General features: G+C 33.6%; 1 protein-coding gene across 1 annotated transcript in view; it reads left to right on the plus strand.

Moving 5' to 3' along the window:
* LOC137616411 (gamma-aminobutyric acid receptor subunit alpha-2) overlaps positions 1-27,500 on the plus strand; it is a 366,980-nt gene that overhangs the window by 185,159 nt on the left and 154,321 nt on the right. The window contains exons 2-3 of the mRNA XM_068346148.1: positions 2,195-2,669; positions 5,936-6,071. Coding sequence (XP_068202249.1) covers positions 2,195-2,669; positions 5,936-6,071 — 611 coding nt within the window. The remainder of the gene's footprint in view (positions 1-2,194; positions 2,670-5,935; positions 6,072-27,500) is intronic.

Consider the following 27,500-nt stretch of genomic DNA (forward strand, 5'->3'; position numbering starts at 1 on the left):
AAAGGGACACGCGTAAAGTGGAAATATGTTTGGCCGAAATGGAAAACAAAAGAAAACCCTATAAAAAAGTGACATAAGGATCAAGGTACAAAAATGAAATAAAGAATATTACATACTTTTATTAACAGAAGATAAACATAACACTAAGACCAATAAACATAATATATATAAAAACATAATACCAAAACCAAAGGAAAATAGTAAAACACAAAAGGAAATTCAAGCGAGGTGAACAAAAGATGCAGCCTGCAGGACAAAGGTGAAGAACGAAAAGAAGAAAACAAGTGTCAGTGACAATTACAATCCATATGCTAATGAGAAGAGGTTTTATCTCAGTCTTTATTGAGCTCTTGCTTAATTACCTCCTTAGAAATTAGATTATCAATGGTGCAGAGATTCAGAGAATTAGGAAACGAGAAAGAAAATATCACAGCTTGAAAACAATATACAGTATATTAAGAAAAAGTGTTGTTGACAGCAGATACATCATACATTACCCCAATAACCGTAATCCGAAAACAAAATGTGAAAAGCGGGTTAATTCGCATTATTAACCAAAATAACACGTTTAAAAGCTTATCGTTTGAAAGATAACGCCTGTCATACTTCCTTGGGGGAGTTTTATTTTTCATTTTTGTTCAGGAATCTACGGACCGGCTTTCATTAGTTCATTTCTTGAAGGTTCGAACAAATAAAATGCTAAGTTCACTGGCCACAAACCGTCACATTATCGATATTAAACAAAAGTTAATCATTTTGAAGGGAGGCCATCCTCTGGATGCTTTCAGACCTCCTGTTAACACTCGTACAAACACAAATTGATGCAATACAACTTGCTTCTGATTAAATGAGCAACTTTAGGATCGCACCTAATCTAATGTACAATTTACAAACAAAATTATTCTGAATAGATATCAAGAGAGATTAAACCAATATAAAAAATATAGAAGAATATTAGACGTATTCAAAACAAATATTCATACAATAACTAAAAGGTATCCAACTTTAGTGTTTATCCTGAAGGTTATATTAATAATTTTAAACATATGAGCAATTTATAAACTTTAAAAACAGAGGAAAAGATTTTGAGTAAAGAATGACCAAACAAGCATACAACTACACAATCCCTCAGGGAATTCAACCATTAAACTAGGAGATTTGACAGGAATTTTAAACAAACAATGACGAAACTTTGAATAATGCGACCTATATTCAAGCCAGAACAAATCTGGAGGAAGAGCCATCAGATCTTAAAGAGGAATTCACCGAGGGAACCTTAGGCAAAGATGTACACAAACGACCTTCCTCTCCTTCGAGTCTTGACTCTTGAGCTGAAAAACTTTCTCCACAGAGTAAACATCGCCGTCCTACAGTATAGGTACCCAGTCAACACCAGAGGACACAATACCTTGCGTTCCTCGTGACTGACTATCAAAGGCAGAACATTTTCATATCGAAACAAAAAAGTGATGCAGAACAATTTCCTCCATGCACACGATTCGCCTGACTTGTCCAAAACTTTCTAAAGCATAAAAAAAAAGTCAAATCATTAAACGAAGAGCAAAAGAAAATGTAGATTTACACGCAAACTACTGGATATATGAAAATCAAATTCCATCGTGTAAAATCATCTCGGTCATGAACATTTAAAAACATCTCACCAATATTTATATATCACTTTTCTCTTATATATATATATATATATATATATATATATATATATATATATATATACATACATACATATGCATGTATGTATGTATGTGTCTACATATATATATATATATATATATATATATAATATATATATATATATATATATATATATATATCTGTATATATATATCTATATCTGTATATATATATATATATATATATATATATATATATATATATATATATATATATATCAATGATAAAGTTTTGGAATCATACTATTAACAAATTATCATACAAGTCAAAAATTCAGGAAAGACTTCATCTTATTTCTTTTATTTATCTAATAGACATGACACTAGGTTTCCTTATAGATTGATTGATAATATGTCTCTAGAAATGAACAATATTCTAAAGAAGAGCTCTTCACTAGTATATTAGCATGGCCCATCTAACCAGTCAATTTGTTAAGCACATAAAGTATATAATGAGCATTCTTTCAAGTCACTTCATTTACAGAATTTTTTTTTTTCCACAGCCCTCTAGTTACGCCACTGGATACCATGAAGTCAGATGGAGTCCCTTCCTCGGACGAGTTACAGCAACTAGAAAACCAGGCGATTTTGAACAATGATCGCAATCCGAATCCCACATCAATCGATACAGACGATAGTTATCAAATTGAATACAATACCCCTACAAAAGAAACACATATTTCTCCCAAAAACACACACAAACCAAGGTTAAACAAAGAGTCAAAATCCCATATTCAGGACATAAACTCTCACCTATCCGATCCTACGCATGACGGATACGCGAAGCCCTCACAAGTACATCACTTGCCTGTGTATCAACACGATCCTTACACAGCCACACATAATTCACTTAGTCATGGCTACAGTCGCCCGGGACACACATACTCGCATTCTGGTCTACGGCATGCCAGACCTGGGCTTTCAGCAAGTCAAAATATCTCAGGATTTCAAAATGATCAACCAAACACTGTCACTCAGGTAAGAGATCATGATTCATTTACGATATTTTATTTATTATAAACACTAATCTAATGACTAGTTAATCATTCATTGTTTCATTGTTGTCTTCTGTGTTGTGTTCATTAAATAGTCAGCCCATGACAGTATATTAGTTCGTTTATATAGATTTCATGAATATATAGGCCTCAAGCACTATATTGGTTTATGTAACTAACTTAATGCTAAAAATATACATCTTTAATGTAAAATAATCCTAAATACCCATCTTACATTGTACTAATCTTTCAAATAGAACTTTTTCCAGCATGGGTCGTAGATTAATTTCCAACACTAGTGTAAAGCCTAAACCATAAGGCAAAATGTTTGGTACGGAGATTTGCACCAAAGGATATTAAACACCTTAGAAATCCAAAGGAAAAAGGACAGACGACCAGACACAAGAAAAAAGATCAAGAGTGCATTTGTCCACTTTCTTTATTTCCAAATGCAAAATAAGTTACCAAATATAAGTGAAACAGTTTTGTAAAGTAGTATTCTGTGAAACCATTCAGAGGCGTTAATAAATAAACAACCTTTTAAGCATCATGGCTGAGCCAAATCACTTTACTTCAAATAATAAGTTTATAATAACAGCTACATTACTTAGGACACAAGTCTTAAAAATTGATTACCATAGCTGGTTTATAAATATGTATAAGTAACTAATATTCTGAATTTATAGCTGCAAAATTCTCTTCCATATATGAAAAGACTAAGCATTATGGTAAAAAAATCTTGAGTAAATATGGATAATGATGCTCATCATCAAGGGTTGTGGTGGCCGATGTGGTAAGATCCCTGACTGGTGAACGACAGACTGCGGTTCGAATCTCTCTCAAATTTGTTAGTTCCTTTGGTTTCTGCAACCTTACCATCCTTGCAACGTAAGGATGCAGGATTTGGGAGAGCCTAAATGCATATCTGCTGAGTCATCAGCAGCCAATGCCTGGCCCTCCTTGGTCCTAGCTTGTGTGGAGAGGGGGCTTGGGTGCTGATCATATGTATATATGGTCCGTCTCTAGGGCATTGTCCTGCTTGATAGGGCAATGCCACTTTCCCTAGCACCTGACATACATGAGTGACCTTTAAACGGTCATTACAAAACACAGTGGCGATATCATTATCCAAATCACGAGGAATCAATACAAGCGATGCCATTATGCAAATGTTGGGAGGAAGGAGAATATGATTCTCAATAGGCTGAGTAATAAATACACAGTAGAATACATAGAATACAACTATTTCTCTTAAATACAAAAAATCAAAGGACAAAAAAGGTGAAGTTGGAGAATTTAAGTCTATATTCACATTATTTCGTGCCAATCCGATACAGTTCGATAATGATATTTTCACCCTAAAATGGCCCTTCACATATTTAACGGATTGATAAGGCTACACTGAAAACCGAGATCGAATCCATGACCCACTTCGAAAAATACTTCAGCAGCGCAAGTGGTTAAGAAGTACAGGATATCTACGCAGTAAGAGACGCAGCTCGATTGCCACAAAGGTAGTTTGAAGTTTCTATGCATGCTTAAAAGGAAACATCCAGTTATTTCCATACGATGTTCCTTAATTATGCTTTAATAAAATTCTTTACTGTGTAAACTCATTGCGTAATTAAGTAAACAACTTCAGTGGATATCAAAAACCTCTGTGACCTGCGCACGTGTGGTAGAAAAAAAAGTAAAAACCAGGAAAGGGGATGGAAGGAGTCCAGTAGAAGTGAAATGGCTAAAATCGATGGCCGATAGAAACAACCCACTTCCATTCCTGCAATAAAGGGGAAACAACGTTCTCATTTGTCGACTCCTACCTATTATTTTCCCTCTGAAAAGGACGAAGTCATGTCCCAAAGTTAAAGATGGGGGGAAAAATTAGAGCTGGAGAACGAAGAGAAGAAATAAGCCGAGAGATTGACGTTACGACTAATGATTAAAACTGGTAAAAATGGGCACAACCATTCAAGATGTCAAATTCTTATTTTTAAGATCATCGATCAGAAATCTTAATACATTAAAAAGACTATTTATCAGAAATCTCAAAAATTTGTGTTCCCAAAGATAAAACATACATCCCCAAAACATTCTGACAATCCGCATTACCTCTTTAGCAATGAATAACGACAACATTCCATAAGTTTTCTTAGTTATGATTATTAAAACATGAGGAAATAACAAAGATATTTAAAGACAAGCTGACATGTTTGACCCAGGAATCGTTACCCGAGATCATTATAGGCACTAAATGCGACTATGCAATCTCCAATGCAATAGATCACAATTGTACTAACATGAAACCTTATACTAAGCGTTCACAAGAGATAAGCCTCTGGAGCCTCGAAACTCCTGCAATTAACGGTCTATAAAGTCTTAGTTCTCACAGTTCTAAAATGTCATTTAATTGCCTGCTACATCAACAGTCAATTACAATGTCTTCAAGTACCCGAAGACATTATCATTTCTGAGAGGACAAAAAAGTATCGTTAAATGGGCCGATTTATTCATAATAATCATTAGAAAAGGAAATATATTAAAGATAAGTTGATAAAAAAATAACTCGAAGATGCTTTTCAGAACTAATAACGCATTCTTACGTATCATCTGCGAACATAACAAAATTAGAACTGAAACTCATACTTATATATATATATATATATATATATATATATATATATATATACATATATATGTATATATAATATATAATATAAATATGTAATATATATATAATATAAATATATTATATATATAAATAATATATATATATATATATATATATATATATATATATATATATATATATATATATATATAGTTAGTTTACAAATTTCATCTTGAAGAGGATTATAACGCCATTTGGACAAAAAAAATTATAGATATAATAATAGCCGGAGCAGTATAAAGGAAAAACAAAAATTTTCCTATAATGTTAATAAACGCGTTGCCTTTATCCAGAAATGACATTAACATTATCAGTGACATCAATATCAAAATCAGAATATCCTCGATGTAAAAAAAGCGTACAAAGCATTAAAGCTGTTACGGACAAGAAATTAACATCAAAGGATGGCATGCACAATGTTAATTATTAATTTACAAAATTATGTTAAAGTTTTAATGAACATAGAGGGGCATATCACTTCTATGAGGCACTTCACCCTCCGATAAAGCGAGACGATAATGAATAAATAACATGAGCACCATTTTTCTTTGATCCATATATTGTGAATCCTTCCTTTTCAGCCACTTCCGTTGGCCCAGAAGCAAGTGACAAGCAGAAGCAGCAGCGACATGGCCCACCTTTCCCATAACATCTCGGCCATCCTGGAGAATTTGCTCAAAAATTACAACAATCAAGTTCGACCGGGCTATCATGAAGGTCAGTAGCACTCAACATGCGTTGCAAATACACGTAAGCCTATTATACAAGATTTTCAACGGGTGCGTTTTAGTATGACGGGCAAGGGACTTCGCTGAAAATGGTTTAAAAACGTATAGCGATTGAGCATAAAAATGCAAATTTCTGGTACCTTCACAGCAACATGAACAGACGCTGTTGTTTTCTTGATTTTTCTAAATAAGTAGTGAGGGTAATTTTTTTTTCTGGATTACATTTCTTTCACCACCACTCTGCCTTTTTCTCTTTACGACTGCATAATATGTATATCCATATTTACACACACACACACACACACACACACTTTCATTTGCAATAATATCACACCTCTTAGGGGCCCAGTAAAGGAATGAATTTCTGGATAGGTTAAAAACCAATTCCTGCCTATTTTGAATAGGTATTCTATCCTGGGTGAAATAAATGGGAAATGGCTCCACAATTGCATAAGTCGGCATACTATGTAGAAAAAAAGACTCTAAAATATTATATAATACATAGATACAAACTCGTATCATCCTTGTCAATAGTTCCCCAACTCCTCCATACCACATGCACCCATGCTTAGCCTACCTTACCCTGCCTGACTTACCAACTGAACAAATATTTATGGCCCGCCACGTAAGCATGTATCAGCTTACGTTATTTAACTATCTATTAGTCACATTCATTAGCAAAACCCAATATCGCTGAAAAGATAAATCCAAAACTACAGAGCTTGGTGTTTATCCGGCAAGAGTGATGTGTGAGCAAATCCTAACAGGCGTCATTACCTGGGCAACTGCTTTGTTAGAGTAAGATTCACCTTACTAATGGATTCGCTATATAGTTTAGTATATGGAGTTTCTAACATCATCATTCAAAATCCACAAAAAGAAAAAATCTACAGGTTTTGAATATTAGATATAGCGCATATGATAAAAAATATAGGATTCCTGGTCATTTTGGCACTTTTTAAGACCAATGTGAAAGGGCAGCTTTTGACGGAATGAAAAAGAATGAGAGACTCGGTCTGGGATAGGTGATGTCAACTAAGACTAGGGACGGGTGAATGAGTTCAGAAGTATTAGTTCAAGGATAGTATAAGAGCATGGAGACAGTAAAGAATTCCTTGTATAAGACTGTGACAGAAGCGAAACGGAAAAAAAATAAGGGTTACAGAGAACAGTTTTGGGAGTATGATCTGTCTCACGTAGTTCACAGAGAATACAAGGGTGGTTGTACTGGTTTATTCGAATGTATAGGCAAAGAGAGTTTCTGGTAAGTATTAATTTAATAAAGCAAATAATAAAGGAGAAAGACTTGTGGAAATGTGTCTCGAAATATGTTTAACTGATGTTAATATATGATTTTAAACAAAGGAAATTTGCAGGTGAACTTGGATAATAGAAATTGTCAGTCCAAGATTTTGCAAAGTTATGCATTAGTAAAGGGTACACACACAAAAAAAAAGGTTGATAGTAGTAATAGTGGGAAAAAGTGTTACTAAAATATAAATAATCTTTATTTGACTTAAATTATTATTGAAATATATATACATTGAAGAAAAGTATGATGATGAGGCTGCAAATATCAAGAGACAATCAAGTTAGATAAGAAATAAATGGCAAAAGCATATAGGGAGAAAATGGTTTAACTATAGACTACGGGTGAAGAAATAGATAGAAGGCGTACATGACGAATTCGTAAAATTCCATAACGGGATCATGGAATAGTGGGACGTGTAATTAGAGGAAACCTAAACAAAAGTTGATGGGATAAGGATATAAAAGGTTAAGTGATGGAAAAAATAGATTAACCGAGATGCAGTTGCAAGAAACATCTTTCCTTCAGAGCTTTTGCCTTGGAGATAAGAAAGAAAATTAGAAAAGTGTCTAAAAATAGTAGATGGCACATAAACATCCATCGACATGACAAAAAAATACCCGTAACATCTTGCACTATAGCAAATAATAAACTAAAAAAAATCTCCAAATTCTATAAGTGGATGAACCATTATCATTCGATCAGTAAGTATTGCCCAGCCGAATTATTGCCTTATCAGTCACCCTCTGCAATAATGAAATTCCTAATTACCCTTTCCTCTCGGTGAGGAATCCATTATGATTAATATTACATTGTCAAACCTTCACAGTGAAGTTTTCTGTCTTTCTGCATAGCCCTCGAACTACTCAAAGTAATTAATAATACATTCCAAGCATAACGAGCTACTCCCTTTAACTCCTTAAAGAGTGGCGAGAATAGAATTCCATATCGATATTGCGTTATGTTCACTGATAAAAACATTTACCAGCAAAGTAATTTAGTACTGTAGATTCATCTTCGAGAGAGACTCGCTCCTTTCTCCTCAAATATGCAATGACATCCAGCCTTTGATGATGAATTTTCTTTTTCAATCTTACTTTCCCTATCACACATGGAAGGCACTTGGTGGTACTGTATAAGCCTGGACGAGGACGCATGTCCCTAGTAATCACAAATCTTATTAAGATGAACATCCCTTATATTATGTTAAGGGAAGATTAATACTACAAAGCAAAACGTATTTAGCAATTTTCCCCTATATCCCTATTAGTAAGAAATGAATTATGCAATTTAAAATACGGTGCCAGAGGCGGACTATGATAACTTGAAAACCTATGCGACCCATAACCATGCCTTCAGCTTCAAGGAGGTTAATTAATTTCCATAAGGCTTCTTCCACATAGTTGGTAGCTTTATGAATATTCCGTAACATCCATATTAATCGCCAATTATTTACAACGAAATTGTGTCTAAGAGTACAATTTGAGTGTTTATATAAGAGCACTACTGGCTTGAATTACTGTGCTGATATCTCTATCCGACACAAGGAATGTCTCAAGGATCTAAAGAGAGGTGGTCTTATTATCAACTTCCCGTTCCTGGTAATAGCTTGCAAATTATTATCTGACAGGGCTTTATCGGTAGCATTACCTTATCAGGAGTATGTTAGTGAGCGTGTTCATGTATATGGTAGTTTGTGCCTAATTTTACAGATGACATCTCTATACTCTTCTAAAATAATACGCCACAAGTAATATATTCATATACGGGACACTGAACATGTGCTCCTCCTGACCTGGATTAGGACTATCCTATATAGAACTTTTCCCTCAACCATCCACAGGACAGAGTGGGTGACACTCGCATTACTGTAGCCAAACATAGGTTAAAATACTGGTTAGGAATGTGCATTTATTAACTTCTTTACCTCCAAAGATTAGAAATTAATTATATTATGATTGATTCTATTGTTACCTAAGGTCAGCAGCATATTTATTTTAAACTGGTATAGCTTTTAATCTCATTAAAATATTTTTTTTTACGAATATAAAATAAATACAGATATCGCCTCTTATTTGGACATAATTTCCAAGTTAGCATAGATTCAGACTTGGCTCATCTTTCTTCATAATAAGCAACCCTACTAAATTTGAATATGGACTATATAATTTGAAAATGTTATAGAAGCTGAGTATATTTTTGCACAATTTTTCTCATAAATTTGTATATATATATATATATATATATATATATGTATGTATATATATATATATGTATATATATATATATATATATGTGTGTATATATATATATATATGTATATATATATATATATATATATATATATATATATATATATATATTCTAAACGAAGTTGCACAGTGAAAGCGTGGTCTGTAACATGCGAATTTTTTTCCGAGAACTTAAGTAAAATATAGGATCCACGATATGATTACAGTATATGCTTACAAAATATAAAAGATACAGAATCATGTCTACGATGGCTGATCCTTTTCGGTTTTCATTACTCCTTACTTTGCCAAAAGCTTAGAAGGTCAATGAACGGAATCTGGTGCTTGAACCCGATGACATAGGTCGGATTATCAACCAAATAACAAATTATTAAACACTAATAATTAAGCTTTCAGCCCTGCACTTGGAAAATATACTATCCCAAAAAGTTTAACCAAAGAGGCACTCTCTCTCTCTCTCTCTCTCTCTCTCTCTCTCTCTCTCTCTCTCTCTCTCTCTCTCTCTCTCTGTTTCCTCAGCAAGTTCTACTCGAAGTTAAGTCTTAGATGAAATGTTGCAGGGAACTTGGCTCGTGTGGTGTGTGGTTCTCTATAGTCAAGATGAATTTACCCAATAAATTGGAGCCTACATCAATACCCAACGTTCATCGGTTCGATGCGCGAGTCACGGTAAATAGGGAAGATAACAAACTATCCCACCATATGTCCGTTCATTTCTTGGAGACTTTCAACAGTTATTTAGTCCAGCTCTGCTTGAAAGTAGAATTAAACACACAATAATTTTAACTTGAAAGCTTTACACGCACAGGTAATTATGTGTCTCATTTCATATAATTATAAAAACTCTGCATGTTCTCATGCAGCTGTAACGTGTTTGCCATTGCAAGACAATACTTAACAAGGAATTTTAACCACTGTAATTAAAATTTATTAATTCATCACGCCTGGCCAAATACGTAAGTTAAATGTTTAATGAAAATACCGGTTAAGGAAAATATCAAGTAAAGAAAAGGGGCAATATGAATAAAGTTGATATTGAATGGCTTGCGTAAAGAGCTCGTATCATATCGCGCTCTTTAGAGCACGGATAAATGAAAAAGGGACAGACAGGGTTCGAAAGAGAATTGTTTAGTGCACTTCTCTAAAAGTTTCAAATCGTTATGTGAATGCACACAATTTTATCGTCAATATCATTATCAGCAACAAAGATCCTTCTCGTCAAATTACCACTAAGTAGGAATACAAAAAAATCAAAGAGGAATCGGAACAATTGCTGATCTTAAAATAATATCACCATGTCATATCAAGATGACTGATCAATGTCCGTTATATGATCTCTATGATTCACCGATTATTAAATCTTTTGAAAGAGTTTCAGTTTCGAAAGAACTTTAGCCTTAATTGCAATCGTAATCAAACAAAACATGCATATCTAAAATAATTGTCAATCAACAAAGAAGTTACATATAAAATTATATGACCTACGTTTTTCTTTTGTAATAAATATAAAATTTACTTAAGGAAACTTCAACAAGATGCCGAGAATGAAAGCGCAAAATATCCAGTGTATTGTATTCTACAAACGCTTCAAGTTCCCCATTTAGATAAATATTCTAACATCAAAAGTGTAAAAAGAATTAGAATATAGACGATCACTAAGAATATGCAATACATAAAATAAGAAACAGAAAAACATAAAGACCAAATAAAAAACAATCAACTGAAATGAAGCATTGTCTCTGTTCTAGGCTGCTTTTCCTATGTTGATAAAAATAAACTAATATTCCAATTCTCTTTAGTTTGTGCATTATTGAATGAAGATTAAAATTTGCAGAGAAAACGAGTTTTTGTATTTCCATGACAAAAGTGAAAGGGGAGCTGAGGGCTCAGCGGTCATTCCAGTAGCTGCCGAGTCCTAGAACTGAGAGCTCTATCCTTATCTACAAAGAAGGTGATATATAACATAGCTGATCCTACATATCCAAAATTACCTTTTGGATAACCAAACAGTTCACGAAAACAGAAACTGCTGCCGCTCTCTTCCGTAAGAGCTCTTGTTCTATTTTTTTTCTATTTTTGGTCAGCTTTTTAGCCTAAAATCACTACCAGAAGTGAAAATTAAAAAAAAAAAAAGAATAATTTGTATGTCCTTTCCATTTAATCTATCTCATAGCTGAAATTTCGAGTTTTATTGAAATTTTAATGTTTTAGTTCTCATGCTAAAAGATTTATTCCAGAGAAAGATACGCCATATACGAAAAGTTATCGGAGTCAAATGATCGCAATGGAATGAGCCGCATCAGTCATACTTTCTATTCAGTAATAAAGATCATGATTATAAATCGCAATTATCTTCGGACAGTTCGTTTCCGATATTTTTTGCTAAATAACCATTGTCTACTGTTTTAGATAGAACTTAATAGGCAGTGCTGGATTCAGAATCGACATTCTTCAGAAACTGCGGGTAACACTTCAAAAAAAAAAAAAAAAAAAAAGAAGAAAAAAAAAAAAAAAAAAAAAAAAAAAAAAAAAAAAAAAAAAAAAAACCGCACACAAGAAAAAGTTTGGCTTGTAAATATGATTCTCAATCATTCAACTTGAAATGTTGAGCAAAACTAAGATTGAGATTCATCAAGACGGCGAAAATATTATATTGAGAGAGAGAGAGAGAGAGAGAGAGAGAGAGAGAGAGAGAGATTCAAATAATCTTCTCTTTTTCACTTCACTTTCGTTCTTCGATCCTAAAGCCAGCCATGTGTGAAAAGCAAAGGTTAATGACACAACAGAATTCCCCCCCAAGACTCCTACATTTTTACTCCCCGGCCTTGTTTCCTGTAGGAGTTATTAACTCTCTCGGAAGCGGAAAGACGGGACGAAAGTAGAAACAGAGAGACAACATGAAGCAGAGTTTCAAGTTTAATAACCTTAACATTCAGGGGAAAGGTAAGTTTGAAATCTACGTGAAATAAACTACAATAATGAGCAGCTTCACTTGTGTCGTTGTTAAAGATAAGCTGAAATGTAATAAATGTATATTTTTTTCTACTTTCCACAAATCCACTGAAAGCAGATCTAACGCCAATGACGATTTATTAACATTAAAATTTCCCATGTTGCGAAATAAATAAAGTTAGTATTTGTTTACATTATACGAAATATTTTCCTTCTCAATCAAACAGCTGGGTTCGGTTTTTTTTTTCTTTTTATTCTGCTGACAGGAATAGTGTATAGTTCCTGAAGTAGTGGTTGAAAAAAGGGAAGACTGTTATCAAAATAAAAAAAGTTCTCGTTAGCTATTGAAAGAAATATGGGAAAAATATTTGAAAGGAGAAATTAGTCTCATTGCCAAATTGCTTTAAAATTGCTGGGTTGAAACAGATGTGGCCACAAATGATTGTATACAGCCAATCATTTTTTATTCTATTGAAAAGGCTTTATATTCATAGATAAGAACTTGATAACAACTACGAATTTCCTTTAAACAACAGTTCTCAAAACATGACGTTCCATAATTCTAAAATATTGTTCCCTCGTAAACGTCTGTACCTTATATTTACAAAATTTTCAAGTCTTACGATCTATAAACACTCCGTTCCCACCTAAAGTTCCTCGGTATTCCAGACTTCAAGAAAAAAAAAAAAAAAAAAAAAAAAAACAGCTCCATAAGTATCTAGGTATGGGAAAGGCTGATCTTATAGTAACACCCTGTGTTCCTTAGTACTGCAATTCTAAAGATTTAAACCAAGGAAATTTCAATATGGTGGCTGGCCTACTGTGTGTCTTGCATGGAACAATGTACGATGTACTAAAGGTTCTTTGCCGCTTTGCTTAACTCCATTTCTCTTTCAAATCGTTACCCAACAGACCACTCATTACTTCATCATGTAGAAATCAAAAGCCAATTCTTTGGGCTAAATAATTACCTAAACTCCTTAAAGTACGATGATAAGTATGATAATAATATGCCATATAATCACAGATCAAAGCTGAATAAAATTCAAATAAGTTGAGACCAAGGACCTAGGAACCGTCACATTTCTTAAAAAAAGAAACTGAATACCCAATTATGCAAAGAAGTTACACTGGGACTAGAGTTTGAAATGATTGGAGTTGTTGCCATTTCAACTACATCTCAGAGCCTTTATCTCAGCCATCAACAAACCAAGGGGATTGATGGTGCTACTTTCGTCATAAATCAAATCTAGGAATTTAATGAGGGTAAATAATTCAACAAATATAAAATAGTATATACTTGATAATATAAGATTAACAGCAGAATGGACCGACTCCCAGAAAAACAAAAGAACAGCTTAATTCCAGAGTTACAACTCTGCTTTCCACGAATGAAACTATTTCAGGAAAACTTTAATCCAATATTACTCATGTTGTTTCAAAATCATCATAACTTCTTGGTTGCCCTGTCTTAAGAACATCAAAATTATTACCCTTCAAAGATGATTTACTCACTGACTGGTCGAGTTCTATAGATCCTGAACAAGGGCACCATAGTTACCAAATTGGGGAAGTAGCTATCTGTAATAAATATACAAATTTGTGTGTACACAACATACAAGAAACTACTCGATTAAATGATAAAAAGCATTGTATGATTTATCACCTTCAGGGTCAAGTTATGTTATGATCCAGGGAAGTGAAACTCTTTCTCAGATAAGGCTACTATTGTTATGGAAAAATGAAGCTGGAATGTTTCCGAATAGTAATAGATTAAATTAAATTTCATTGACAAAATAACATACAAATCATACATTGGTACACAAAAATATACAAATATTTTGTCCAACATACAGCTGATATTGGAAAGCTAACCATTCTAAAATACAATATTTACTTCATGACATAAAGGAATTCACTAGAATAATGATAATGATTATATGTCTCATTTAAAAACATGACACATCTTAAATACTATAAAAATTAGGCAATAGAGAACTATGCTTAAACCATGGTTACATTCGTAATTTGAGCTAACCAACTCCCGGAAATGCCAAAGACAAAAGTCTATTCAAAATCATAAATGAAATATAGGTGAATTGCATTACAACTAAGTTACTTTCAGTATAATACGATTAAAATCTTAAGACTCTGGTATAATCCTATTCATGAATAGAATCTTAATACTTCATGGATATATTATAATAGATATATATGAATGTCTTCACCAAGCAAGCTGCTGGTCTCTCTGAAATGTAATATAGGGTATCTTAATCGAATATCATTAGTCAGGTCGCATTCTATTAAAGCATGTCTTCAGATTGGATACTGCAGTAATATTGTTACCCCCGGCAAACACGTGCTTCACGGGGTATGCGGCTCCAGCGACCTGTCTCGATTCTTAGATTCTGGGACATTAGTCTAAGGTGACTAAAGGGCTCTCGCAGAAAATCAGGAATAAACGAATTAGTTGTATATACAGGGTGTAATGTCATTGTCACGTTTAGCTCACTGGCATAAGTGTTAAATTTAGTACATTGTAAACTTCTGATACTTATGAGATTCGCTATATCAACAGATGGATTAGAGTTCATGTGAGGTTCCAGATATTGAAACAAATCTAAATGTGTTGGTGTTATTCTCTTGACATAATTCATAAATAAATACAAAAGGTTGTTCAGTGTCGTTTACATTGACTTTGGACCTTAAGAAATCAAGTCTCTGCTTAGTGATTATGTGACTGAGTGGGGGAATCCCGGATTCTAATAAACAAAGATTTATGCTTGTATTCCTTCTGACTCCAAGTAAGCACCTGACTAACTGGTTATACTGTTGTTCGATCGGTTTCAAGTTACTTGTTAACCATGATTCTGAGCTATATAATAATGATGACATCACAGCGCTCTCGAATACCAATTTCTTATACTTGAATGGCATTGAATGGCATCTGACTATTGGACGCACAAAATATAGCAAATTTGTTTACTACAGCTTGGTTAGAATTTTCGTGTAATGAAATTACATCTGCCATCTTCCTTGAATCTGAAAACTAAGCCCTTAAATACAGATATTGTGTTGAAGAACAGATTTGGGTATTGTGTAACTGTAATGGAATTTTGTCCCTATCACTACCATTTATTACAAAAAATTTTGTCTTTTTGGCATTTATTTCCATTCCGTAATCTTTACAGTGCTGGGTAACTATTCTAAATTTCTGTTCACACACATCCCTATTTGTCGCTAAAATGACTGTATCGTCCATTAACAATAATGCGTGCAACATTCCTACTGAACCGTCATTAGCTATAGTACCTTCTATCATTCTTACCATTTCGTCTATATACACATTAAATAACAGACAACTTGAAGGAGAATCCTGGGGCACGCCGACAGCAGCATCAATTATATCAGCTTTAAGTATATTCTTTGTACACGAGTACATACCTTGTATTGCTTTGAGCATAACTTTAATACATACGTTTTTCAGTTGTATGTAGCTTGCAACTATTTTTATATCTTCTTTGCTATAATTTTCTTTAAATATTCAAATTTTGATAATTATTTTCACAAAACAATTATTTGCTCTACACACTCAATATAAATACATATATGCATAACAACCGTAACTTTTTCATACAAATAATAAAAAATAATAAACATTATAATTTTGGAGGTTGCCTACTTACTCCACAAACACAAATACACTATTCTACCAATTCAGTCAATCTGAGAGGAAATACACTCCCGGGTTCCCAAGACTGAGGCACTCTACTAATATGCCACAAAGTTAAGGGGACCAACAAGTCATCAGAAAATGGCTGGGGTTGCCTGTCAACAAAGATCCATAGGTTATACTGTTACAGTTAATTCTCAAACGTCAAATAACTTTCTTCCAAACTAGCACGTTTCCTTCTTCTTACAACGAAAAGGATGAGTTATTTCATTACATGACGTAACGAAAACTTGCACAAACTGAAGAGAAATCATAAAAATCTGAAAGATTTTGCTACTGAGTTGTGATGGATGTCGCAAAAGTAATGATGGCTTCAAAATAGTTTTCTGGTACAATATTCCAAAAAAAAAAGATTTATATCTTGGTTTATAGGTGAAAAAAGTTAGCACAGCTATTAAAACAAAAACACCAGCGCTTCAAAGCAACTAATAAAATAATAAAAAAGAACAAATGGAAACTTTTACATTATGAATAATCAATAAAAACACCACCAACTCCCGTTATTCAGCCCATTTTTTTATTACAAATAAAAATATATAACCTAGCAATAATCAGAAAATACTAAAGTTTCCATAAAATTATTTCATATATGTGAAACTACCTTCATCACAGATTAAAACGTGACATGTAACATTGCAACAACTTATAGATAAGAAAAATTTATAAGAGATTGGAAAGATGGTAGAGCATAACCTAGATCGTCTGAGGTGATTTTGTCACGAAGATATATGGAAAAAAATATGGATCTTATAAATAATGTTCTAGGATCGACAATAAGAGAAAACGCTTAAAAGTTTGGAGTTCCCTTAAAAAAAGTTAATAAAAATAAAGCAATTGTAATAGGATGATTGTGATCAAGAGGCTTTCTGGACACTTCAAAGCTGTTCTCTATCATCTCGCTCTCTATCTGAAAACCCCACAACCAGTCCGTAGTTTGACAACACCATTTTGAATTTTCAGTAACACTAGTGTGGTTCTGAGATGCGTACTAAAACGGTCCCTCCTAATACCCATACATACAACCAATAGAAAATTAACAAATTCCAAAGTATTTAGAATCATTGTAAATTCAAAGTTAGTTTCCAATATCAAGATGCTGTTAATAAATCAAAACGAGTATTGTGGAAATTCTGTAAAATCGTCGATTGCTACCAACAAAACAGAAATACGGAAGGAAGGAAAAAATTGCTGAGGGAGAGTGGAGTGGATTCCATCTGAAAATGCGTAATAGGTCCAGGGGATTTGTGTTCTGAAGTGGAACGCCTGATACCAAGTGATATATAATCCCCAAGATATTTTATCCAACCTTCGCATGCTGGCGAGGGTTTCAGAAAAATACCCAGACACAGTTTGCAAGCTTCAAAATAGAAACCTATCTATTGTCAATTGAGTTTTTATTATATCCATATAACAAATTCTTTAAAGAGATTCCACATTTTATAAACATGGTTAAATAAAAACTTTTTCTATAACGACCTAAAATTTCAATTTATACGCACGAGAAAGAAAAGATTATTATTATTACTACGCACGAGAAAGAAAAGAATATTATTATTACTATGACTATTATTATCAAAAGCCAAACTGAAATCCTATTGGAAAAAAACCCAATGATACAAACCCGAGGGGTCCAACTGGGAAGCAGCCTGGGACGGAAAATAAACGAAGTAATGAACGCTCTCATTGTACAGTGCACTTATGTTGGGAATCCAGTCTCCTTCAAACTTGTGGTATTTGTTTACAAGAGTACGCTCTCCATTTACTCCAAAATTATGCATTCCTGCAGCTCTCCTCTTTTTGTACAGTAATTAGGAGATTCTTTAAATGCTGGGAAAGCAAAAATAGAAAGATATGTTGCACAAGGGGGGAGGGGTAGCGGTTGGTTGAGGCGGTACTAAACGATCTGGAACCGACATCGTCAACATAGTCAATCAAAGAGGAGTTCGTAACGTCAGCGTACATATGGTATATATTCCAAATATATACAAAATTAAAAATGGAGCAATTACTCAAAAGTGTCTCTTTTTGTGAATTGTATATCTTATTTGGTAAATACTTGACAATGAATCTTATTTTTTTCATTGGCGGGAAATTGGCAGGCATCCTTAGGCAGTGATCAATAGATGGCGTTAGTGTAGCAAAACATGGTCTGGGAAAACTAATCATTCTCAAAAAAGTTTCTTTATAAAACACTAATAAGAATTATTATCAACTACTTACCAAATATAAAATATACAATTCACAAAGTGAAACTTTTGAGTAATTACTCCATTTACAATTTAGTATTTATTGTGAATATATACCAAATGTACGCTGACGTTACGAACTTCTCTTTGTTTGACTATGTTGATGATGTCGGTTCTAGGTCGTTTAGTACCTCCTCAACCAAACCCTATCCCTTCCCCCTTGCGCAACATATCTTGCTATTTTTTTGTTTTTCCAGCATTTAACGAACCTCCTAATTACTGTACAAAAAGAGGAGGGCTGCAAGAATGCATAATTTTGGAATGAATTGAGAGTGTGCTCTTGTAAACAAATACCAAACTTGTTTCAAAGAAGTCATCATCATCATCTCCTCCTACGACTATTGACGCAAATGGCCTCGGCTAGATTTCGCCAGTCGTCTCTATCTTGAGCTTTTAATTCAATACTTGTCCATTCATCATCTCCTACTTTGCGCTTCATAGTTCTCAGCCATGTAGGCCTGGGTCTCCCAATTCTTCTAGTGCCTTGTGAACCCTAGCTGAACGTTTGGTGAACTAATCTTTCTTGGAGAGTGCGAAGAGCGTGCCCAAACCATCTCCATCTACCCCTCATCATGATCTCATCCACATATGGCACTCGAGTAATCTCTCTTATAGTCTCATTTCTAATCCTGTCTTGACATATAACTCCCAATATCCTTCTGAGGTCTTTGTTCTCAAATCTACTAAATCTATTAGAGATTGTTTCATTGTCATACCATGACTCATGTCCATACAGTAACACCGATCTCACTAAACTGGTAAGTAGTCTGATTTTTACATGTAATTCCAGGCAATTTGATTTCCAAATTTGATTTAACATAGCCATTGTCTCATTTGCTTTTTACAATCTTTCACTAAACTTCAATTCTAAAGACCCTGTATTAGAGATCATAGTTCCTAAATACTTAAATGATTCTACCATATTAATCCTTTTTCCTTTCAATGATATTTCAACTTCCATTGCATACTCCGTTCTCATCATCTCTCTCTTTCTTCTATTTATCTTCAGCCCAACCTCGTGTGATATTTCACGCATTCTGGTGAGCAAGCATTGCAAATCCTGTGGTGTTCTGCTAACTAGGACAGCATCATATGCATACTCTAGGTCTGCTAAATTCCTATCACTAATCCAGTCCAATCCTTTTACACCATCTCTGACTGTTCTACGTATTACAAAATCCATGAGGAGGATAAACAACATAGGTGACAACACATTCCCTTGGAGTACTCCACTGTTCGCTATAAATTCATTTGATAAGACTCCATTAACATTAACTTTACACTTGCTATGCTCATGAACAGACTTAATCAAAATTACATGTTTAAGAGGAATTCCATAATAACGCAGGACTCCCCACAAAATTGGCCGGTGCACACAATCAAAGGATACTTCATAGTCCACAAATGCCATCAAAAGGGGATTTCAATATTCTACGCATTGCTATACTTGTCTCAAAATGAAAATTTGGTCAGCGCAACATCTACCTTTTCTAAATGCTGCTTGTTCATCTCTCAGCTTTTCATCAATCTTTTTTCTCCAGTATCTTCAGAATAAACATACTATATATTTTCATAACAACTGACGTAAGTGTTATGCCTCTATAATTATTGCAATCAGTCATGTCTCCCTTTTTAGCTATTTTCACCAACACTCCTAACATCCATTCATCAGGTTTTGGCTTTTCATGCCATTCTACAAAATAATCTTGTGAGTAGTCTGGAAGTCACTTCATTTTCGGCCAGTATCATCTCGGCAGTTATTCCATCGTATCCAAGGGCTTTCCATCTCTTTAGTTTTTTTAGGCTAGCGTTGACTTAACACACACTGAATTCATTCATGGGCACATCAAGGTCCTCATCAGCTTCAGGTATATCAATAAAAATTATTCCCTTCATATCTCTTATTCATGACCTCACTAAAGTGTTCCATCCAACGTTGTCTTTCTTCATCTTCTGTTGCTATAGAAGAGCCATCTCTCTTTTTGATGGGTATATGTTTCTTCTTTGTCCCAGTCGAAATTTCATTGATAATTCTATGAGCAATTCTTACACCATAGCAATTCCTGAATTCATAGCTTTGTCAGCCTCATCTGCTTTACTGTCTAAATATTCTCTCCAGTCATTCCTGGCTTTTCTTTTGACCTCACTGTCAATACTGGAATACTTATCACGCTCTACCTTAAAATTTTCATTACTTCCTCGAAAACTTTCAACAATCAATTTCTGCCCTTTCTCCTTTTTATAGCATCACAAGTATCATTTGATTACCATGGCTTTCTCCTTGTAACTGCTTGTCCCAAGACTTCACTACCAACTGACTGATATATGTTCTTAATATCACACCATTCTTCATTAATTGTCTGTTCTTCGTCTCTTAAAGTCTCTAAGACTGCAAATCGATTCCTACATTCAATTGCAAATGTTTCTCTATGTTCTTCTTCTAAAATCTTCAGCCTTTCTTCTAAAAGCTTACAGAAATCAGATAATTAAAATTCGAGCGCTATGCCATCATAGTAATACCCTTCCATCCACTTCTTCCTACATTTACTTTGCAGGATTCAAAAGACTTGATAACGGAAGTGTCTGGGATAGTTTCGTTCCCCATGCTACCATGCTATGGAATTCTCTTATTGCCTTTGAGTCTTGTATCCTTCCATTTATGAGGATGTCAATCGCTTCGGCCTTGGAATTACCAAACATAAAAAATATCTCTCTGATTATGAACAAAATATGATAATCAAAGCCTTAAAAGAAAAAATAAAGTGTTGTATATATCTTTATCAATACAACTACGAAATACAAGTGGCCCCAACAGAAAGAGCTTTCTCGACAGCCGTTACTATATAAGAGAAAACAAGTATTTTGATTAAAGAAATGTCCTCGCGAGAAAAAAGAAATAAACTCTCAAATATTCTTTATTAAAAAAAACTTTTATTCTTCAAAAGTTTCTGAATTGAAAAAGGGGTTATTAAGACCTTTTAATGATTTTTCTTCAAACCCACGTTGTAAGAGCATTTGGGGAGATATAAAATCAGAGCGCTATCGCGTTATCTGTGGAATGAGAGCTGCAACGCTGATGGTTAACAACCTCTTCCAACTAGAACTACACAATACTATTTAGGCTGTAGAACATTACTACTTGATTCAGTCAAAACATTAATTGTAAATTCGAATGAAATAAAACATAACCATTACAGATGTATTAATTGATATCAGGTTTTTCCTCGTGATTTTTACCGAATTAGATAAGAAAATATGTGTACATATACAAGCAAACATAAGGGGGTCCATCTTTTCCCCCACTTATGCTTTTGAAGGGTATTGTGCTTCAATTTTCTACGAAATCTGGATAGGCTTTGGAAAGTACACATTGTAGTGACTACTACGTGTGCCTTCAATTTTGCGGAACAAAAACAGTTGTAAACTAGAAGGGCACTGATTAGAGTGCAAACCTCTGCCACGGCAGCCTATTACTCGTTAGTGTGGATTTTCATACAATCAAATATGAACCAAGTTTGAAGTCTCTATGACAATGATGACAAAACTTATGGCTGATTACGTGATATAAACGTTTTGCTCGTCCGTGATCTTGACCTTTGACCTTCCAAAATTTAATAATTTCCAGTTCTTTACATAACAGTTTAAAATCCCGGAAAGTTTCATTACTTTAATTTCAAAATTGTAGCCATATGGTAGATAACCGGAATTTAACCTGTTGCTTGACCTTGACTTTGAACTCGATCGTGACCTTCGACCCTAACATGTATTAATTGGAGCGGATTTTAATTCACTCAAATATAAAACAAGTTTGAAGTCTCTGTGACAACGATGTCCAAAGTTATGGCTGATTACGTGAATTGGACATTTTTCTTGAACTTCCAAAATTTAAAAATTTCCAGCTTTTTACATAACAGTTAATCCCTGCAAGTTTCATTATTCTACTATTAAAACTGTTGCCAGGAAGCTGTTTACAAATAAACACACACAAACAAACAAACACATACATTGGGTAAAACCTAACCTCCTTCCAACTTCGTTGGCGGAGGTAACTAGTATTTGATCCTCACTCCAGGTTTTCATGTGATATGTGAGCATCAGTAATTTAGTCTCCTTTAGCCTGATTAAAATGTATTGTATAGATTTCTGATTTCCTCTTTCTTTATATTTTCCATTTGTTCTGTTCTCATAGTTTTCGCCTTAATTTGGAATGTCATATTTCGAAGTTTTAACAGTATCCCGGATGCTCTGTCACCCTTCAATACATTTCATGGAAGGGATATGACAAACCCCGGTTCCCTTGAGGACCTAAACTATTTGTTTCTTGGTGCATCTACTACCGTCTCATTTTCCATTATCTCAGAAAGTTCTATTTTTACACTAGGTAAATAATCATATTTTACCATATCGCATTATATCTTTTTTTCCAAATAAGTTCTGGTAAAAGAAGGTTTCCTTACAACTAGCCACACAGATGTTATTACAATGAAGCCGCGAGAAGAAACCAATACATCTCAAATCCTAATCGTCCCACATTAACCTTATTTCCATTGTAATTATAGATAATAATTTCAGTTGCCCCTACTAGGCCTTCTAGTCAGCTAAATGTAAAAACATGACATGATTTCCCATGCTACTACAAATTCCCCGATTAAAAAAAACTGGTAGTAAAATGTTCAAGTTCAACTTGAAATCTTCTGACAAAATACATGGCAAAAATAAAAAAAAAAAAAAAGATAAAATGTAAATTTCAACCAACTTCCACATAAAAACGGTTAATAAACACACTTGATTAAAAAAAAAATAAAATGTTATCAGAGCAGCTCATTGATTCTTTGATTTTGATAGACAGTGATACTGCTCCCTTTAGTATCAAAATATTTTACAGCCAAAGAATATATTAGTGCAATGATTTTTTTTTTTTTTTTTGCATTATATCAATTTCCATTTGATTCTCCGCCATTCCCGATTAATGTAATTTTTATTATTTATTCCCCGTTACATTTGAACAAATTATTAACAAATTACATGTGTCCGATATAAAAGCTGGGGTTTATGATACAAAAATCTCAGATTGCGAATATATTTCAGGAAAAAAGGAAGCGAGAGAAATTCCTGCGAATATTAAAGAAGTAAAAAATGTCTCGGCAAACCTTCACGCTCACTCTACTCTTTTCAACATTTACTATTGAAATTTAATTTGGACGTGGGAAAAATAGGGAGAACAATGATCTAAGATTTAGCAATTTTGAAATTATATTCACCGAAATATAATTCGAATTAAAATTACATTGAGAGAGAGAGAGAGAGAGAGAGAGAGAGAGAGAGAGAGAGAGAGAGAGAGAGAGAGAGAGAGAGAGAGAGAGCGAGAGAGAGAGAGAGAGAGAGAGAGAGAGAGAGAGAGAGAGAGAGAGAGAGAGAGAAATTCGAGGTCTCCAATGTGGTCTTATGAAAAATACTTCCAAGAAAACAAATTGGAAACCAAATCAAGAGGAAATATTCTCAGACAGCCAATAACCCACGCGGAGTTTTGCTGGACAACTTATAAACTATATCATACACGGTAAAATATCAAGTAACTGACTTTTTCAAAATCTTTCTCCATTTATAAATAATATCATGATATAAGATAAGCTCCAAGTAATTCAATAGTGTAATGTGCGCTAACTGTTCCCTTTTAAACATCCCATAACTGAATTCGTCATGTCTATACACTCCATTAGCAAAAAGATTTAATGCATTTTGGAATTCTCACAATCTCCACGAGTGTCCTCACTCTGGATTCGGTGCAATGAGATATGAGATTGTAGAAAATACTGCTGACCTTCCCGGCGCCATTCACGAGCACTGCCAAAGATGGCACAACCAAAAGGGCAGCAGCTCGTGGCTACATAGGATGAGTGGTGGTTTTCCTGCCCATTTCCTGATGTCCGTTATCACCCACTGACCAGACACTTTCCGCCCTTTTTCCTATTTTTTTTTTTCTTGGCCAGCTGTATTCTTTAATATCTATGTTTTTCATTGGGATTTCATTAATCTTCAAGCTGTAAGGTTATAGTAGTCAATATTGGAGCCTTGCTAAAATTACTTTCAACTTTATGAATAAACCAAAAAAGCAAAAATATCAGCATTAAGATAACGTTGCTTTTGCTTCAATAACGTGATAAGGTCAAATAAAGTATAACAAAACGTGAAAAAAAATAGCACCACATTACTTTGATCTCTCCTTCAATCTAACAATAAAAAATGTTTAAAACTAAGCGTACTATTAAAACATCTCAACTTTTTCTTAAAGATATTACCAGATCAATCTCGTTTTTTAACTATTGTAAAGCTCAACTTAAAGACAACAAATCTTTAATTATTTTATGAGAAAAATAAAACGGTCTGCAATGCCAGTGCTTCCCAGCAAAGTGTCATTGCCGAATAAGTAGCTCATTCATGACCGTTACAAATTATTGATAAATTGTCCTATACAATAAAGGGAAGTCACAGGCTAACAAGCTTTTGAACTTTGCCAGACAATGGTTCGAAGATATTTTTTACAACTGGCTGCCTTTACTTCCTATAGGATAGGATAAAACAAAATTGATCGCTCTAATTGTGGTCTAAGATGTTTCCAATTTGGATAAGAACAACAGAATATAATAAAACAGAATGGAAATGGTATCAACGCGGCAACTGAGAATTAACTTGAATAGCAAATGTGCAAGGATTTACTCTAATTTCTTGGTAAATGATTCTGCAGAAATCTTGCGTAGGAGCCTTTAAATAACCTGTTTGTCAACAGCAGGCAATGCGGCAATAGTTGCATCACTGCATATTGCACAACAATCTTTTCTAGGTCAGCGATCATGGCACGGTAACCTATAAAAAGATCCAAGAACATTGCCCTGTGGAATACCATATAGCATTGGAATATAAATTTTAGGCCACATGCCAGGCACTGGAATCAGTGAAGTCATTAAGCACCTTAGACATGATAGGTTCAGACTCCCTAAAATTTTCATTATCAATTGCCTGAAGCAAACAGTTTTAAAGTTTAAATGATGAATAATAAAAGAGCATAGTTTCCAATAACGAAGGTGCAAACCTTATCAACAAGAACCGCTTTATTTTTTTAGTGAAACCTGATCGGGATTCCGATTCACTATAATCGATTTGATGGAGTTTAGACTTAAATCCATACCCAAAGTCATCATGGCTGTAACTAGTTAGATCTAGAGCCTCACAAAGCTTTCAAGTGGTCACGTTACTCATACTAGATGTCGGAAAGTAAATGTCTAGATTCTTTTCAAGGTAAAAAGAGGTTAACCGTTTCAAAATCTGTGAAAACAATCAAAACTTGGAGACTTCAATGTAATTTTTGTCCTAATAAACCCTCTGGGGCAATAATCTAATTGTTTAGTTTCTGATTATGTGGACAAATATATATATATATACTTATTTACATATATATAAATAAATATACTTATTTAGATACATTTATATATTTACACACATATATATTATATTTATATATATATATATATATATATATATATATATATATATATATTATATATATATAATACAAAAATATTAAAAGCAAACATAGATAGTCTCACTTGTACCATTTCAATGAAAATCAAATATGGACATATTAATAATAATAATAATAATAATAATAATAATAATAATAATAATAATAATAATAATAATAATACAGTTTTTATCATTGAAACAATGATTGAACGAGCAATCATACAGTTATGCTACAAGTGAAAGTACAGAGAATCCTTACACAAGCCCTTTAGCTTATACCTATTAAGAGTTATTTCTGAATACATTGATTTCCCAAGAATATCAGGAAATAAAAACTATAGATGTCTTTTCTAATCATTTTGATTTTAAAAATACTTTATGAAAAATAGTAATCTTAAGCATAATCATAAAAATCTGTACATTGATAAATTCATCTAGACCACATAGGCGCATACATCTCACTTGTTATACTCCAAAACATGTTATGATTTTTCGACTGCCGAAAAAGGGGCATCCCATTTAAACATGCTAAGCCTAATTGTTACTATTGACAGAAAAACTAGTATTGTTAACAGAAAAAAAACAATAAATCTCCTAAATCTATCTAGTTACTCCAAGAATGTTTTTTTTAAAGACCCCTAATCACTAAAAACGGCAGAAAGGTGACTTACAGATGTAGGCCTTTATAACATGAGTGAATTCTAATATATTTTTATTATCTTCCTTCAGGATGATAATCGTCTCATCACAATCAACATTCTTCAGGTTTCTGAAATAAAGAATGTCAATGTGCCCAGCTCTAAACATATGGAGCTTAATAAGTTGGCCGTTTTATATGAAAGAAAAATATATGGAGCATGAATTAAAATTTTTATTTCAAATTCTTACTGATTTGACATTTTCAAATGGCATTGCTTAATGCAAAGAAAATAAGTTGCAAAGTACGAGATATGACGAATGTTCTAGTTATATATAAATGATTTTCTAAGATTTTTTTTCCACCTCGGTGTCTAAAAAATCTAATTGGACTACAAAAACTCGTAGTAGCACATTGGCATAGTACTAAACAAATTATTTTTTTTTTTCCATTTGTTGATAACCCAATTTAGATGCTTATGACTAGAATCAACAAAATATGAGTGAGGTTTTTATAAATGCGTTATTTCGATACAACAGAAGCGAAGCGTCTAAATTCATTTTTCTCAAAACTCATCTAGGGTAAAGAATGTAAAACATCAACCGTTTCACTTTCAAACGTAAATAGACGAAGAAATGAAATCCTGCCGAACGTTTGTTAGGGAGAGATAATAACGTTTTTTCCACCAATCAGACAATAAACAATACGGCATCTGTATATCAGACCTATAAATTCATCTACGAAATAACAAGCAGAATAAAAACCAAA

Source organism: Palaemon carinicauda, chromosome 22 (genome assembly GCF_036898095.1).
Source record: "Palaemon carinicauda isolate YSFRI2023 chromosome 22, ASM3689809v2, whole genome shotgun sequence".
In the NCBI taxonomy this organism is placed as follows: Eukaryota; Metazoa; Arthropoda; class Malacostraca; order Decapoda; family Palaemonidae; genus Palaemon; species Palaemon carinicauda.